General features: G+C 40.6%; 1 protein-coding gene across 2 annotated transcripts in view; it reads right to left on the reverse strand.

Annotated features, from left to right (window-relative positions):
* pole3 (polymerase (DNA directed), epsilon 3 (p17 subunit)) overlaps positions 1-18,817 on the reverse strand; it is a 19,371-nt gene continuing 554 nt past the window's right edge. Inside the window, exons 2-5 of one of the 2 annotated variants that reach the window (XM_061664848.1) lie at positions 10,515-10,667; positions 7,807-7,892; positions 3,668-3,786; positions 1-894 (exon numbers count right to left, since the gene is read on the reverse strand). In XM_061664848.1, coding sequence (XP_061520832.1) covers positions 719-894; positions 3,668-3,786; positions 7,807-7,892; positions 10,515-10,667 — 534 coding nt within the window. In that variant the 3' untranslated portion in view covers positions 1-718. Of the gene's footprint in view, positions 895-3,667; positions 3,787-7,806; positions 7,893-8,909; positions 9,278-10,514; positions 10,668-18,817 lie in introns of those variants that run through there. The other variant, XM_061664856.1, reaches the window with a different exon arrangement.

Genomic DNA, 18,817 nt, shown 5'->3' on the forward strand with positions numbered 1-18,817 from the left:
AGCAATTCTTTTTTTATTTAGAGCTGAATAAAAACGTTTACTGAAAATTGTACAAAACTATACATTTTGTGTTTTGTGAGAACAGGTGCAGCCCAAAACATTAGTAAACAAATGTAGGATCCATTTTATGCAACTAATGCACCCCATAATGCACAGTATTTCTGACATTGACATGTTTAAGGTTGAGCAGATATTCAACACTGAGCTATAAACAAAACCTCTAAACTGTCATCTTCAGCAAACCTGGAAATAAATGCATGACTCGTTTCCCAATTCAGTCTCAACTTCAGTTTTTTTTACTGTTTCTGTGGAGCTCACATCAAGTCAACAGTAGACATAAAAAAGTTTAGAACCTTGTGCTTTTGAAGTTTATCTGTGGAATGGGGAATATCGAACCCCCTTGATCAAGTTGTTCAATTGTATCAATCCAACAAATGTAATTTTGTAACTTATAATTGGCAACAATCAGGTTAGCACCAACCAGTTAGTCAGGGTGTGTTACATTTTGTTGTGTGCTCAAAGACAGCTTTTCTATCCATAGGAAAGACAGAGACTTGGATGTAATCTTGTGCTTTGCTTTAACATTTGTATGTTGGAAGAGAGCAGACAAAAAGTAACGATCCCTTCAATAAACTAATCAGTTTCTACTGGGATCCTCGAGATAACCTCACAGGGGCTGACTGAGTGCATTTCATCCTTCGGACAATAGGAACTGTCCTCAGTTTTCCACCTCCTCTTCCCCCACCTCGTTCTCTGCTTCAGGTTCTTCCTCCATGCGCTCCTCCTCCTCTTCCTCCTCCCTGCTCTTATCATTTTCAGAGTCTGTCTTCTTTTCTTTATCTTTGCGCTTCTGTTCTGACACCTCCTTCTTTCCCTTTTGGCCCTTCTTATACACTGTTAAGGAACACAAATACCATCAATTGGGGAAATGTACCATCAAACGGAGCAGTCCTGTCTATCCCACACAAAGTTGTTCCGCATATTGATGGAGAAAAGCAGATTCAAGGATGAGTGCAACACATCAAAGTCTGCTGTGATATAAGCTGCAAACCTTAAGGCATGATTATTATTGTTTCATGTTAGTTTGTTGATTCATCAAACTCATATTTAATAATGAGCCTTTCAAAAGAATAATAAGGCTGTAGGGGCTGGGACACAAAGTACAAATACACAAATAAGTACATTTTGACAATTTTGAAATATTTTTTTATGCCATGTAAAAACATGTCATATCGTTAAATTTTCAAAGCAACAAAACGTCTTAAAAAAAACAAAAAACATTTGCACATAACGTATTTGTGTATATGGAGTACAAAAGTAAAAAAACATTGGCAGTTGTGTATACAAAAAGAAAAGATAAAGCGCATGTCAACTTGAATAGTGTTTATTTCCTCTTAGAAATTGTAATGGAAATAAAAAATGTGCACAATAATAACTTCATATGAATATGGAGTACAAAAGTAAAAATATGACAGCTCTGTATTGAAAAGGAAAGTGTATTTATACTTACCATTTCCTATTTATTACGGTTCCTATTATTTGCAGGGTTTTTAAGAAATACCTACTTAAAGTAGCATGTTTTCAGCATTGTGACAATTGCCAATACTTTCTTTGTCAAACCCCATCCATTTATTACCTCTGTTAACAAGTTCACCATATTTAGGTATGTTACTAAATCCATAAAACCAGCCGCCATTTTCTTTGCATTTCGCTGTGCCGGATTTCCAGCACTTGGATTTAGCAGAGGTCCACCAAAATCGCGTTTTCTCATTGTTTCGCGCAAGGTAATCCTTGTTCTTTTCCAATTATATTGTACGACCTCGTTTTTGAAATTTTCAATTCAGATGAGATTTTCAGTGGTTCTGAAAAAGATGAAAATGTTCCTCGATTTCAGCGTCCAAAATCACGTTTATAGGATTCGGACACAATTGAAAACTAGATGGACGTGATGAACTGTGAAGTTTGAAGTAATTCTGACAAAGCGCTTCCTCTCGGTTTGCCCCGAAAAATAAGCTAGCGCAAGCGGGCGCCACTCTTGAAAAATCGGAAAATGGCCTTGTTTATCCATCCGTCCATTTTCTGTACCGCTTTATCTTCACAAGGGTCGCGGGCCAGCCTATCCCAGCTATCATCGGCCGAGAGGCGGTGTACACCCTGAACTGGTCGCCAGCCAATCGCAGGGCACATATAAAAACAAACAAACAACCATTGCGCACACATTCACACCTGGGGGCAATTTAGAGTTTCCAATCAACCTACCATGCATGTTTTTGGGATGTGGGAGGAAACCGGAGAGCCTGGAGAAAGCCCATGCAGGCATTATTCGTGGTTCAATCCTCTATCCAATGATATTTTGATATATAGATGGTTTGGAAATTTACATACCTGCTATATTGCTCCCTTTGTGGCTTCTATGTAGGAGAATCTATTCTGCAGAGCATTTGACACTAATTCCCACTCGTTAGAAATGTAATGAGAAGTGATAGTTATGTACAAAGGGGTAACTCTGGAAGTCTAACCATCAAATGTAAGAGCCACTCTTTCTACTCAATTCAACGACTCCGAGAGCGCTGTCTTAACTCCATGTACAGCTTCGAAAGTGAGCGGCACCTCGTCCATGTTGGTGATGTGGTTGGGCTGGATGTGTTTGTCGGCAATCTTTTTACTGCAGCAGGAGCGGAAGATGGCCATCTTTTCCTTGTAATCCACCGGAAGTTGCGGTGCCACGGCAGTCCTTGCCCGGATGGATAGATGGCGGTGTTTCATAAAACGAAAGCACCAAGACGGACCTCCTTGCAAATGTTCAATTTTCACTTCTTCTGCAAGCGTTATTGCCTTCAGTCGAATGGTGACTGTAGAGACGCTTCTCCCGGCTGTTCTTTGCTCATTAATCCAATGCTCGAGTTTGTCTTCCAACTCGGGCCACCTCGCCTTGTTTCTGCGGAAACTCAGCTTCGTCTTCTTGACTTGGTCAAGCTCGTTTTCCTGCTTCCTCCACTTGCAAACCATGGATTCGTTGATCTTGAATTCTCTCGCAGCTGCTCGATTCCCATGTTCCTCCGCGTAACTGATAGCTTGCAGCTTAAACTGTGCTTCGTAAGCATGTCTCTTCGTAGGTGCCATTTTCGGGGGTCCTTAGCCAAACCGATGTTTTGCACAATGCACATACCAGAACTATATACCTACTGGGGGAGTGCCTTTAGCGTCCTCCTTCATGTGCACCCTTCCCCCTTTACATCCGCATGCTGTCCTCAGTCGCGTCCGCCTTCCTCTATATAAGCAGCGTGTCGCCAGGAAATGCTCCAAGTCAGTCAAGCGGAGCGCTCATCACACAACATCATTTATAGAGTTTGGAACTCGGTGCACACATAAGGCGCGCCGCATTATAAGGCGGCCCCGTCCATTTTGGACAGAATTTAAGACTTTTAAGTGCGCCTTATGGTCGTGAAAATATGGTATGTGAAATTCCACAAGTATCAATATATATTTTTCACAACGTACTTGTGTGTTGCTATAATGCAAATTATAAAAACAATGTTAATGTCAGAAACTTCACTCTTATGATTGAAAGAGGTTGATTGAGCAAACCTTTTCTTGCAAAACAAAGTCAGATGGTTAAATAATTTATTATCCACAAGAGGAATTATTTGTTACTAAAGTTACTGACCTTCCAGAGCTTCTCGGAGAGGTTCCATAAATCGCTCAAACTCCATTTCCTCCATTGCAGCTAAGACGTCACCTGCATTCAAAGTTTTTCGCTTGGCTTTCATGGCAAAGTTGTTTGCACTGTAACATAAAAACATACACAAAAATGCTCTTTATTTTATTTTTTTAAGTGGCTGTAAGGAACGTTTTTTTGTGTCTAAGGCTATGGTCACACTACAGGTCAATTCCGATTTTTTTTTGCCCAATGTGAAGTATCTGATTTTTTCGTGTCAATGTGAACAGTAGAATTCCATTTTTTTTTCAGATCCGACCCAGGGCTCGCATCCGACACCAGTGCAGTATGGACGCTCACGGGGCGCGCATCTGACCTATAAGTCATCAAAAAGCGACAAACTTCACAATTGTTCAACAACACAGACGCGTCACAAAACGAAAACAGCGGACACAGAAGATGATAGTGACGAAAAGAAGATGCTTTAGGACTAATCAATATAAGAAAATGTTGGGTCTGGTTGCACAAAATCCTTGAAATCGCCACAAATGCATCATCACGAGACCTATGCGAGGGGCTATAATTACTTGAGTCAACTAGTGTTTGCGCACACGGGCAATGTAGCATCCTGTTATGTGCACATACGCGTGACGTCACGGACTTGTTCCGTCCACGTTAGAAGCTGCATTTGTTTTTGTAATGTGTATGAATACATAAAAAAAAGAGAAAAGGATTGAACACAAAAAAAATCCGGATAAGGCATCATGCCTTGCAGTGTGAACGTAGCCTTAGGTACCTCTTAGTGATGATGGTTGATTGTAAAGTGTATAAAGTGTTCCTCAAAACGGCTTGTGTAACAGCATTAACAATGTCACAATATTTCCCAAAAATGGGAAATATTGTCACACACACACTAATGCAATTGGCCATGCAGAATTATATTTTGAACTCGTTTCTTAGGAATATACTCATGTCAGGCTCTATTGAGCAGAATTTGACAAAAATGTTTCTCAAAATTTCCTAATTGTTTCAAGGGATGGTCTATTTTTTTTACAGGGGGGAAAATGAAGCTAAGCTATACAAATGTGGACAATACTATATGAACCCACAATGTACTTTTAAAAATATATAAAATTTGAATGTCAGCATTAGTTGCCATGGTAACAGGAACTTTGTAATAAAATGACATAATTTCACTTAAGGGTGTCCCGATCCGAGCTTTGAACTCGGAAATTGGTCCGATGTCAGCATAAACATGAGTATCGGCTCGGATCAGACTGGATCTAAAATCACAGATTTTGCCACTCTTTTGCAAGCAGTCCATTTCATGCTCCGCTTCAGCACTTCTATCCAGCAGCCCCAGGAAAGGCTGCAGAGCCCACGTGATCACAACCACAGGTTGCTAAGGTGCTGACATAGTAGCAAGTTTATTGAAACTCTAGTTGAAGTTCACTGTAAAAGTAAACACACCTAACAAAAGAATCACTCATGTTGAATGTTCAAATACATCACAGAATTTGTTTCTTTCTTCGTTTTTGTTAACAAAAATCACTAGAGTCCTTCAATGAAGGAAAAACACCATTGACGAGCTAATGAAAGTTAGCATCGAACTGGTGGCACTTATATCCCAAAATGTTATTTTTAGTACAGTAACAATTTTTTTTTTTTTTTGGTGAAGCCGTTCGCTTTTGGCAACAGGTTTGGAACTCGGAAGCACACTAATTCCTTGCAGCTCATGAAAGCAACTCGCCTATTATGAGTACTGTACATCAACAATGTCACAATTACCAAGCACACTGGCGTGGTAAATGATAAAATGCGAAACTTTCAAACATTTTCCAGCTTTATTTAAAATAACTTTCTACTGTACTGGGCATTTTAGGCCACAAAAAAACCTACAAAACAATAATTTTGCACTGTACAGTCATATGGGTGCATATGGCCTAAAAAAAATGAATTTTAAAAAATAAAAGAAAAAAAAAGGTGCTTCAATATAACGGACAATCGGCTATATCTGACAACCCCCCTGACCCTATTAGTCCGTTCTATCGAGGTTCCACTCTACATTAAATATGTTTGAAGTGGGCTTTACACGATCAGGATTTTTGGGGCCGATCACAGAATTTAAAAAAACGATAACCGATCACAAGATGGAGCAATGTGTCTATTTAAATGACTTGTTCATTTACTGTATATACTTGTGTACTGTATACTGAGTATCTTCAAAAGTATTCTCTATTCAGGTTATGTATTCTAATCAGTCAAGTCAAACCAACATGACAGAAATAATGGGTGCTAACTTACTGTAATTAAATTACTTTATTGCAATAACTTCACACACACCAAAACTTTAAAGCATGATTCGACAGAACGTTGGCATTTGTACGTACAACCGTTAGTGCTAGCACTAGCTTGCTTTGAGCCGATCCGATCAATAACATCATTGATCTGCTCTGCAAAAGACATTTACTCCAATCATGTACAGTATATTAAAAGCTTATTTTTAGCTTTGTCGCGTGTCTTTTGACATACTACTGTAAATATCTGACAGCCAATAAAGTTATTTTTTTTTCAAAGCATGTCAGCGGTGTGGGACAGACAACAGATCAGACTACAAGACAAATTTGGTCTTTCACAATTGCACTGTCAGACTACTGCAATAAAATATTCGCATCCCGTCTTTTATGATCACGGGGCTTTAGCTTGTCAACTCAAACGCATTACCATGGCAACAACATCGCGACACGTGTATTATGAGAACAAAATGGGGTAAAACGTGTGCTGGTGGTCACCGGTGCTCAGGAGATTACGTTCATTTAAGGATTGCTTGAGGTATGTTCATACTTTTAATACGATACAGCTCGCAAGCAGGCAACAAAACGTTATGTAGCATAGCAAGCTAGTGCTAGCACTAACTAACGGTTGTACGTAAACATGCCGGCGTTCTGTCGAATCACGCTATAAGGTTTTGGTGTGTGTGAAGTAATTTGATTACAATAAAGTAATTCAATTACAGTAAGTTAGCACCCATTATTTCAGTCACATAATGTTAGTTTGACCTGTCTGATTAGAATACATGACCTGACTAGAGCAGTGGAGTTGCCGTGGGCAACTCCAGAGTGGAAGAGAGTCCAACCCCTCTCGAGAGGACTGGTACCAAAGCCCAAGCTGCGTGTTGAGGCGAGTCCGACTATATTTAGTCAGAACTTCTCGACCTCACACACCAGCTCGGGCTCCTTCCCTGCCAGAGAGGTGACATTCCACGTCCCTAGAGCCAGCTTCTGTAGCCGGGGATCGGATCGCCAAGGTCCCCGCCTTCGGCCACCACCTAGCTCGCACTGCACCCGACCCCTATGGCCCCTCCCACAGGTGGTGAGCCCATGGGAAGGGAGACCCACGTTATCCTTTCGGGCTGTGCCCGGCCGGGCCCCATGGGTGCAGGCCCGGCCACCAGGCGCTCCAGAAGGGGGCCCCGGTGACCCGCGTGCGGGCAAGGGAAACCTGAATCCATTAATTGTATTTGTAATAGGGGTTTTTGGTTGCTTATTATAAACCATCAACATTATTTCTAAACTGCTGTTTTTAAAGGTAAAATCACGACACAATAAACTGGAAATATGCACAAATACTAAGTCCATCCATCCATCCATTTTCTGAGCCGCTTCTCCTCACTAGGGTCGCGGGCGTGCTGGAGCCTATCCCAGCTATCATCGGGCAGGAAGCGGGGTACACCCTGAACTGGTCGCCAGCCAATCACAGGGCACATATAAACAAACAACCATTCGCGCTCACATTCACACCTACGGGCAATTTAGAGTTGTCAATTAACCTACCATGCATGTGTTTGGGATGTGGGAGGAAACCGGAGTGCCCGAAGAAAACCCACGCAGGCACGGGGAGACCATGCAAACTCCACACAGGCGGGGCCGGGGATTGAAACCCGGTCCGCAGAACTGTGAGGCAGACACTCTAACCAGTACCCCACCGTGCCGCCATGGCAGATCCAGCCTTGTTTAACACTAAAATAACATGCAGTATTTGAGCTGTACACCAGATAGTGGTCAAGCAAAATGGAAGGTTGCTGTTTTCACACCACACATTATCTTCTATCTATTTCACATTTGTGAACGAGTTGTCTGTCCTCTTACCAAGATGTTGCATACAACACAAACACACTGGCAGCTTGGGATATTGCTCTCCGTGCTTCTTTTGAAACATTCACCCCATCTGGGAGCTGTTGAAAACAAACGGTGCGGAGGAGTCATCTCAAAGCAACAAACATGTTCAGGAATATACAAACTGGCATATAATATTTATTTACACAAGGACCACATCATCTTCCTAAAAAAAGAACAGGGGCAGTAGGTCATAATAAGTAGTCAGAATGTTCATTTGTATACTTCAGTTACAGGCAAACGAGGCTAGAATAACGTTGTAATGTGTAATTTATCGAACAATTCAACATTGGCCCTATATAGTGCCCTATAGTGCCCTATATAGTGTGCACAGCTGGCCATTCAAATGTGTAGTCAAGTATACGTTATCCCCTGTATAATGCCCTCAATGTATCCCATAAGGCATCTTGAAATGAAGGGAACGACAGTGGTCAATAGAAAATCAAATATTTGCTGATGCAGATTTTTTTTTCCCATTTCTGGGATATTGTTTGATTTTCAGCAGGAGGCATTCACGAGTTATGGCGTGAAAATATCTTCAATATAAGTTGAGCAACACAGATGGACATGAAGTGATTTGGTTGCGTTAATTTGTAAAACACATTCAGCTTACAACAATATAATCTTACTATCATTTATTTGTTCAATATTTATTATGGAAGTTTCACCAGCTGACATTGATCCGGTGCGTTGTATTTATGCGACACCCATAACGTATTTAATGGCGCCTGAGTAGTGTTCGATAACTATTTTTCATTTGACTGATTAGCAAACTACATGGTCCACTATATAAACATTATTATAAAGTATTGAAGTGTTTCACTAATCAGAGACGGGGCAAACATTTATTCCTACAAGTGACATCATTATTAATTTTGTTGCGCGTATCCTTTGGCCCTCATATGATGCACTGACGAACTGAAAGCATTGAATGACCCTACATGAAAAGCAAGTGCAACATTTTTCGCTTGCTTTAATTGAACTACAGTCTGACTTGAATTGAAACCACTCAATGCGAGCTAATGATGGATTTATTTTGTAGTGTAATTAGACTACTGAAATACTTTTGCACTCACCGCCTCCTTGATGATGCGAGTGATAACCGCGTTTGGAAGGTTGAGATCTTCTGGCCTTTCTGCCATTTCTGCGTTGAGGGCTCCGGGCGGCGATAACCACGCCGACAAACTGACTTGCTAACACGCGCTATCAGAAGAAGAAGCTCAGCTAGCTTAAAAGCTATTAGCACGGATACTTTTTAACGTGATATTTTTCACACTTAGAGGTCAACTATGTGATTAAATTCTGTTCAGTTAGGTTCGTTTGGATAGTCACGTTGGGAAAACGTATTCAGCTTCTTGCGAACCGATTTGTTTTGGGACGTTTCCTGCGAACCGCCCGTGAACTTTCAACTCTGACCCCTGGCGCATGCGTGACGTGTGTTTCGTTATCGTGCGTACGTAATGCCACATTGCTCTTTTCGTCTTTTTCGTCTTGCGGTGCATAATCGTCAATCTATTGAGGCACACTCGTCATTACAAAAAGGTGTGACTGTTTGCTGCATTCAGTCAAGGAAGGACAAGGAATTTACGTTCATTATGAAGTCCAAGAAAGTTATAACATTTACTGAAGTACAATTAACAGGGTAACGTAAAATCTATATATTCCATTCAATTAAAACAGCAAACAATGACATTATTTTGGCTCATTAAGTTAAATTCCACTTATATTAAATCAAACTAAACACGCGAATTTAATTGGTCCCTCTAACAGATGCTGGGTATACTGTGGAGAGTCACTCATAAAGCTCGCATATATAGGGATGGGTGACTGTTTTTAAAAAGACGACATAAAAAAAAAACTCAGCACTACTATAATCACTTCAGCTCACGCGTTTCAAGGCAGTTTCCATGGCAGCTGGATTTATTACGAATGGAGCAGCATGATGCAGCCCACACAGCGTAAACCGCTCAGTTGTGGAGACCATGGGGCGAGTTTCTACACCCACCAAGTTCAAGGTGCTGTATCTTTTTGGGTTGTGCTCCAGGACATTAACGTTGACTTGACTCACAAATCACTCACTTTTAAAGGATACATTTCATTGAATTAAATTCAGTAGATTACAGAGTGTACTAAATGTAATTAACTATTATTATTATTATTATTGTGTTGTTAATAATAATAATTATGAGTATTATTTTTACTATTATTATTATTATATAATAACCAGGATGTATTAAAATTACTGTATATAGTGCTTTTCATGATACAAGCGCTGCAACCACAGATACTGTTCTGTTACACACATGTAACAAAGGGACATGTTAAGAGTTATGGGGTGTAACAGCAGTGTTGGAAAGATTACTTTTGGGAATGTAGTTGGTTACAAAAGGCAGAGTACCCCGAGAAAACCCACCCAAGTTAAAAAAAAAAAAGTGTACCTGTTGAAAATTTAATAGTAGTGTAACTATTTCAATTACTTTCTCAAAGTAATACAAATACAGTAATTACATTTGATTACTTTGCTTAATTTTAAATGAATGCATCAACAGTACACTTGGATGTGTTAAAATATTAGCGATTATTTGGGAATTAACCACATATTTGTTCTTTACACAAATAATAAACTGATCACAAAGCATGAAGAAATGTAAATACATAAAAATGTGAAAAAAACGTCTGACCTTAACTGAGGCAACGGCCGGGCTGCAGTTCTTGAGAAGTTGTCCAGTTGGCTGTTTACTTGGGGTAATCTTTGTAGGTCGGCCACTCCTGAGGAGCTTCACCACTGTTCCATGTTTTCTCCAAGTGAGGATAATGGCTCTCCCTATGGTTCCCTGGAATGCTAAAGCTTTAGAAATGCATTTTGTAACCCTTTCCAGACTGATAGATGTCAAGTACTTGATTTCTCAACTGTTCTGGAATTCTTTTGGACCGTGTCATTTTGTTGCAGCTTTTTTAGATGTTTTGTCCGACTTGATTGTGTCGGGACAGATTCTGATTTCTTTACTGAACAGGTCTGGAGGTAATCAGTCTTGAGTGTGATCAGTGAATATTAACCAAAAATTGTGATTAGCCACAATTAATTCATGATTTAACAAGGGGGGTAATTACTTTTTCAAACAGGGCCAGGAAACTTTGAATAGTTTTTTTCCTTGATAAATGAAATCACCATTTAAAAACATCCTTTTAACTTCACTTAAGTTATATTCACTCATTCATTCATCTTCCGTTCCGCTTATCCTCACTTGGGTCGCGGGCCACTTGAGTTATATTCATCTGATAGTTACAGTGGGTACGGAAAGTATTCAGACCCCCTCAAATTTTTCACTCTTTGTTATATTGCAGCCATTTGTTTAAAAAAATTAAGTTATTTTTTTCCCCTCAATGTACACACATATTGACAGGAAAAAAACTGAATTGTTGAAATCTTTGCAGATTTATTAAAAAAGAAAAACTGAAATATCACACAGTCATCAGTATTTAGACGCTTTGCTCAGTATTTAATAGAAGCACCCCTTTGAGCTAATAAAGCCATAAGTCTTTTTGGGAATGATGCAACAAGTTTTTCATACCAGGATTTGGGGATCCTCTGCCATTCCTCCTTTCAGATCCTCTCCAGCTCTGTCAGGTTGGATGGTGAAGATTGGTGGACAGGCATTTTTAGGTCTCTTCAGAGATGCTCAATTAGGTTTAAGTCAGGGCTGTGTCTGGGCTATTCAAGAACAGTCCCGGTGTTGTTCTGAAGCCACTCCTTTGTTATTTTAGTTGTGTGTTTAGGGTCATTGTCTTGTTTGAAGGTGGACCTTCGGCCCAGTCTGAGGTTCTGAGCATTCTGGAGAAGGTTTTCATCCAGGATATGCCTGTACTTGGCAACATTCATCTTTCCTTCGATTGCAACCAGTCTCCCTGTCCCTGCAGCTGAAAAACACCCCCACACCATGATGCTGCCACCACCATGCTTCACTGTTGGCAGGTGATGAGCAGTGCCTGATTTTCTCCACCCATACCGCTTAGAATCAAGCCCAATAAGTTCTATCTTGGTCTCATCAGACCAGAGAATCTTATTTCTCAGCATCTTGGAGTCCTTAAGGTGGTTTTTTTTTTTTTGCAAACTCCATGCAGGCTTTCATGTGTCTTGCACTGAGGAGAGGCTTCCGTCAGGCCACTCTGCCATAAAGCCCTGACTGGTGGAGGGCTGCAGTGATGGTTGACTTTCTAGAACTTTCTCCCATCACCCGACTAGGTATTATATCAAGTCTAATTAGTATAATCAAACACAGCTGGACTCCATTGACGGTGCAGAACCATCTCAAGGATAATCAGAAGAAATGGACAGCACACGAGTTAAATATGAGTGTCACAGCAAAGGGTCTGGTGTGTGACATTTCAGTTTTTCTTTTTTAATAAATCTGCAAAAATCTTAAAAATTCCGTTTTTTTCTGTCAATATGGGGTGCTGTGTGTACATTAATGAGGGGGGAAATGAACGCAAATTATTTTAGCAAATGTCAGCAATATAACAAAGAGTGTACATTTTAATGGGGTCTGAATACTTTCAGTACCCACTGTACATTTGTTTGATGATCTCAAACATTAAAATGGGCAAACTATGCAAAAATATAAGAATTTGAGGTGGCCAATACATTTTCACGGCACTTTACATGTTACCTTCAGGGAAAATAGCAAAAGAAATGTAGCATGTGCAAAATTGCAGGATTCTGAAGGTGTATGACAGAACAATAATTTTAGACTTGGAGTATACTCGCTCTGCCAACATGCTTGTATTAAATAATAAAATGCCAGAAATTATACTATAAAATGTCAACAGTGTCATAAGTTTCATTTTGACACCAGAAAGTATCCTTGATTATCTGAGCAGTTTCTGTTTGTATCTATTGTTGAGTTCAGTGAGTCTCAACCAGTGGGCCATGACCCAAAAGTGGGTCTAAGGACAGTCAGTGAGGTAAAAAAACGAAACAATTTTTTTTAAAAAACATGTGACTCTAATCTATGCAGAGATGTAATTTTGTTGTAATTTTACTTAGTTCTTTTCAATACGGTGACCTGGGGGTTAGCACATTTGCTTTACAGTTCACGGTTCAAATCTCGGATTCTGCATTGTGGGGTTTGCATGTTCTCTCCCTGCTTGGGTGTGTTTGCTCTGGGTACTCTGCCTTCCTCTCACATTCTAAACACACGGGTCTTAAATTAATTGAAGAGTCTAAATTTTGTGTTTTCCTATTTGTGCCCTGCGACTGACTGGTGACCAGTCCAAGGTGTACCCCGCCTGTCACATAAGTTAAGCTTTTCTCACCCGTAACCCTATTGAGGACAACCGGTATGAAAATGTTTTTATGGATTTCTCTACATGCAGTGAGCATGTTCCTTCAGTTTCCTTATAATGTGCTCTGAAAGCATTTTGGACATGGAACTACAGTATGTGTATTTATGTAAAAAAAAAAAAAAAAAACATGAAAAGCTTTCATTCATTCATTCATCTTCCGTACCGCTAATCCTCACTAGGGTTGTGGGCATGCTGGAGCCTATCCCAGCTGTCTCTGGGCGAGAGGCGGGGTACACCCTGAACTGGTCGCCAGCCAATCGCAGGGCACATATAAACAAACAGCTCTTTGCCCTCACATTCACACCTACGGGCAATTTAGAGTCTTCAATTATGTGGGAGGAAACCGGAGTATCTAGAGAAACCCCACGCAGGCATGGGGAGAACGTTGCAATGCATTAAATTTGTTGCAAAAGCACCACCAAAGAAAATGCAACAATATTATACTGTAATTATTGCATATGCTGTATACAGTATATTGTATATACAGTATTACAGCACATATATAATGTGCAATAACTATTTTGTTAGGACTTGGGCTTTGTAACCAGAAGGGTCATGGTTTGTTGGAGAAATACTAGTCTGCTTCCTGAGTACGATCGAGATGATCTTGAGCGAGGTACTGATCCCCCAACACTAGCTAAAGAGCTGCAGCGCTGTTTTTCATGCCCTATACTCTGATATCTCTCTTTGCTCACCTGTGTGTGCATAATCTGGTTATATGTGTGGTGTGCAACACAAAATACATTATTCACAAAAAAAATGAGGGATATCACACTTTTGGGTGGAATTTCAGGATGAATCAGAAATGCAGTGTAACTTTTACAGGTGAACTTAATTTGACCTTCTCTGAAACCTTTGAATGATCATATACGACTGTTCAGTGTTTCGGTACTTTTTCACAACTTTCTGTCCACTAATGAGCTGAACTCAAAATTAAGAACAGGTGCTTGGTTATTTATTGCTCCAATAAATTTCTTGGTTCAATGTAATTGTTATTCACACAGTCCTCTTCATCATGCCATTCACATTTTGACATCATGAGACAAAGACACCGAACAATTTATGAACAGTACATCTCACCTATTCTAAGGCATCAGCGGTAATTGGCCACTGATCTTAGTGTCAGTGTGATCAGCAAGGTTGCATAAGAGGTACAGAGAGAAAGGAAGAGTCACAGAAAGGCATAGAGGTGGACGTCCTTGAAAATGTATTAGTCAATTAATGGATGAAACATACATGCATCCAGGGTCCGACATTAGTGGTGGCCCGGGGCCACTACGCCGCTGTGTCAGGCCACCACCTATGTATCGACACTGGCCCACTCGAGGGTGGGTAGTAGGTGCTGCCTGGAATGGGGGGAGGGGGAAGGGATTCCCGGGATTGGTACTGCAGGGCTGGGTGTGGGAGTCCTCTCTCCTGGTTGTTGTCTTGCTGGATGGGCCCGGAGGAGCCATGCCTCTTAATCACGCACTTAGCACACACTCACACCATTCACTGTAAATACTGATAGAAATTACTGGCTGCACGCTTACACAACTCTGCATACACTTTTTGTTTGATCCATCCCATTATAGATACACACCCAGATCTCCTTATAAACATACAGTTGCATTACATTAGTCGCACCGACAACAAACGCACAAAATATCAACAAATGGTATGTTGGGAAATTCACTCCGGGCACGCTCTCTGCCCCCCGGAACCTTCGGAAACTCGGAGCATCATTGGAGTGTCCCGTTCGGTACCAGCAGAACTGACACATTCAATATGGCTCTGCCAATAGCCAACACGCTCATTATTAAAGTTATATAAAATGGAGCATGCTCTGTCTCTGAGTGCCGCGATCTTGGGGCGCTGTGAGAGCGTCGGTTTAAAATTCCGAACGTAACCCAGACACCAAGGCGAAGCTAGGATTGGTCCGAGACTGCACGACATCACGACTCCGGGTGGCCGGTTTTCGGGGTGCCTTATTTGGCCAGTGGACCACCCTGGGTCCCTCGTTGTGGGAGGTGTCCCGTCCACAGGACCGGTCTCGGGTGGACTCCTTGGCCCAACCCCGCCTCTCGATTTTGTGGGTGGGGTCCTCAGACCCCCCCTGTGCAGGCACAGCAATTATAGCACGCTTATGATGGTTATTGTGCATGCGAAACGGTGTCAATTCACTTGCTTTTGTCCGCAGACGCACAACCCTGGGACTTATTCGCTGGGTGTGGGGCGACTCACTCATTGCGACAAATAACTTACAACTATGCGAATTTCTGAGGTACATTGGGTTCGGTAAGTATTCAGACCCCCTTCAATTTTTCACTGTTTGTTATATTGCAGCCATTTGCTAAAATCATTTTTCTTTTTTTTTCCTCATTAATGTACACACAGCACCCCATATTGACAGAAAAAAACAGAATTGTTGAAATTTTTGCTGATTTATTAAAAAAGAAAAACTGAAATATCACACAGCCATAAGTATTCAGACCCTTTGCTGTGGCACTCAGATATTTAACTTGGGTGCTGTCCATGTCTTCTGATCATCTGAGATGGTTCTACACCTTCTTTGGAGTCCAGCTGTGTTTGATTATACTGATTGGACTTGATTACACACCTATCTATATAAGACCTTACAGCTCACAGTGCATTTCAGAGCAAATGGGAATCATGAGGTCAAAGGAACTGCCTGAAGAGCTCGAGAGACAGAATTGTGGCAAGGCACAGATCTGGCCAAGGTTATAAAAAATTCTGCTGCACTTAAGGTTCCTAAGAGCACAGTGGCCTCCATAATCCTTAAATGGAAGACTTTTGGGATGACCAGAACCCTTCCCTAGAGCTGGCCGTGCAGCCAAACTGAGCAATCGGGGGAGAAGAGCCCTATTGAGAGAGGTAAAGAAGAACCCAAAGATCCCTAGGCCTGAGCTCCAAAGATGCAGTCGGGAGATTAGAGAAAGTTCTAGAAAGTCAACCATCACCTCACCACCTCAGACTGGGCCAAAGGTTCACCTTCCAACAGGACAACGACCCTAAGCACACAGCTAAAATAACGAAGGAGTGGCTTCAGAACAACTCTGTGCCTGTTCTTGAATGGCCTAGCCAGAGCCCTGACTTAGAGCACCAATAGAGCATCTCTGGAGATACCTGAAAATGGCTGTCCACCAACGTTCACCATCCAACCTGACAGAACATGGCTCTATTCGCTCAAAAGGGTGCTTTTACTAAATACTGAGCTTAGGGTCTGAATACTTATGGCTGTGTGATATTTCAGTTTTTCTTTTTTTAATAAATCTGCAAAAATTTCAACAATTCTGTTTTTTTCCCGGCAATATGGGGTGCTGTATGTACATTGATGAGGGAAAAAAAGGACTTAAATTATTTTAGCAAATGGCTGCAATATAACAAAGCATGAAAAACTTAAGGGGGTCTGAATACTTTTGTACCCACTGTATCCCCTCACTTACACTCTGGTCCTATAGATTTTTATTATTTACATAGCTACTCCCACGACACAAGTAGGACAGCCGGGACCACGACCTCTGTCCTGCATGCTTCCCGTTCTGTCCCTGTCCTGTCCAGTCCTGTCCTGTCCTTCCCTCACAGGGTGTAGCATGTCTGCCCCGTAGAACACTCGATTTTAATGTTGTCATTGTACTAGGTGTATAATGCTTTACTTTCCTCATCTTGTTTACAGCTTTCTTTTGTTGTCTTCTTTTCTGATATTATTTTGTTACCTTTTCTCACGCTCTCATTTTTCTTGTTTCTGTCACTACCATTTAAAAACTTTGTTTCGTTCAACTGAACGACTGTAATTCTCAATAAATATCCATCAGAATACAAAGAAACCACAGCGTAAAAATTCCACTTTGACACAGTAAAACATTTCTGGCATAAAAGGGATACAGATCCTCCGTTTTGCTTGACCTAACAGCCGAAGAGAACAAAACAAACAAAAACATTTGCCCACCGGGGCCGGTACAAATTTCTAAGTCACCGAAAATTTTCACCTGCCAGAAATGGCCCAAAACTGCTTTTTCCGTGTGAGTCTGCAATTCTTTAATTGCCGAAATATTCCGTCCAAGACAGGATGTTGTGATGACGCAAGGAGAAACCGCGACCAGCACCGCCTGAGTGGATAAATGGGCACGCATTCAGGTTAGCCTCAAGACGATTGCCGAAGCTATCGCCGTTAGCCTCATACAGTTGCTTCTACTTACAGTTGCTTCTACTTTGCAGCCTGTAGAATGTTATTCTGCCCTCCTTAAGCATCCTTTATGCTGGTTACTGACACCCCATTTGGAGTTTACTCTAAAACTAAGCGCACAATAAAAACAATTACCCTAATATCGTTTTACAAAATCGGCAGTTTAATGCTAACAGTAATTGGAAAACCGTATTGATGGGCCAGCTAATATTACCATTTGGTCATGGGAGGGATTTACCTTCAAATAACGAATATTCACACATAAACGTCATAGTAACATGTACAGACAGGTAGTATGACAATATTCACAGGCATATATTCTTCCTAATCTGTGAAACACTAGTTTATTAACGTTATATTGAGACTTTCCTCTTGTACTCTTTTTTTTTTATTATTATTATTTTTTTAAACTTACATTAAATGAGTAGCTCCTTGAATGCCTCACACCACGCTGCCCCTAAGAGGCCAAGACGCACACAGCAGGAACAGCAGATACAGTCATTGACTGTAGAAAAACTTTTTTCCTGACTGTGACATTAAATCAGACTAAACTTTTCCTGTTTAAGGTCAATTAGGATTACCAAAATTATTTCTATTTGCTAAATGCCAGAATAATGAGAGGATTTTTTTTTAGACAACTAGAATAGACAACGATAATATAGTCATGGCTAAAAGCATTGGCACATTTTTAACCATGAATGTATTTATTTTTCTTTGTTTTTTTCCCCCCCAAATGTATTATTTTTATATATTATTATTTTACTTGTTACTAATTTAATTTCTGGTTATTTTTAGTTATACTTAAAGTTGATTTTTGGTAGTTGAATAAATACAAAGTTTTGAAATAAATGAATAATTGTGTTTAATAATGAGGATTTCAATATAAATCAAAATAATCCTGATTATTATTTTTTCCATAATCACCAAGCCCTAGTGTAGTCTCTCTTCTCCCTTTACACTACGCAGCCAATAGCACTCACCATAAATATTTTTTTTTAAATTACAGCTAATTTATATGATACTATTGGCAGTGTTTGGCAGATCTTACTCACGGATTATCAATACCGGAATCGGCAGCATAAAACTCTGATCGGAGCATCCCTAATTATACTGTACATAGTGTGCACAACACCAAGACACAAGATAAAGCGTTGTTGGAATGTCAGTGCTATGTAAATCCATCCATCCATTTTCTGAGCCGCTTCTCCTCACTAGGGTCGCGGGCGTGCTGGAGCCTACCCCAGCTGTCATCGGGCAGGATGCGGGGTACACCCTGAACTGGTAGCCAGCTGCTATGTAAATATTTTAATAATTTTGTAATTGTTTTATTTTTGTAAGCATTATTATTATTTTATGCAATTGAAATGTCTTGATTTTAGTGAGGTTAGTAGAGAGTCATCGCCATGAATGCAATTGTACTAATAATTTCTTAAAGGGGCTTAAATAATACAGTAT

This window comes from Phycodurus eques, chromosome 2 (genome assembly GCF_024500275.1).
Source record: "Phycodurus eques isolate BA_2022a chromosome 2, UOR_Pequ_1.1, whole genome shotgun sequence".
In the NCBI taxonomy this organism is placed as follows: Eukaryota; Metazoa; Chordata; class Actinopteri; order Syngnathiformes; family Syngnathidae; genus Phycodurus; species Phycodurus eques.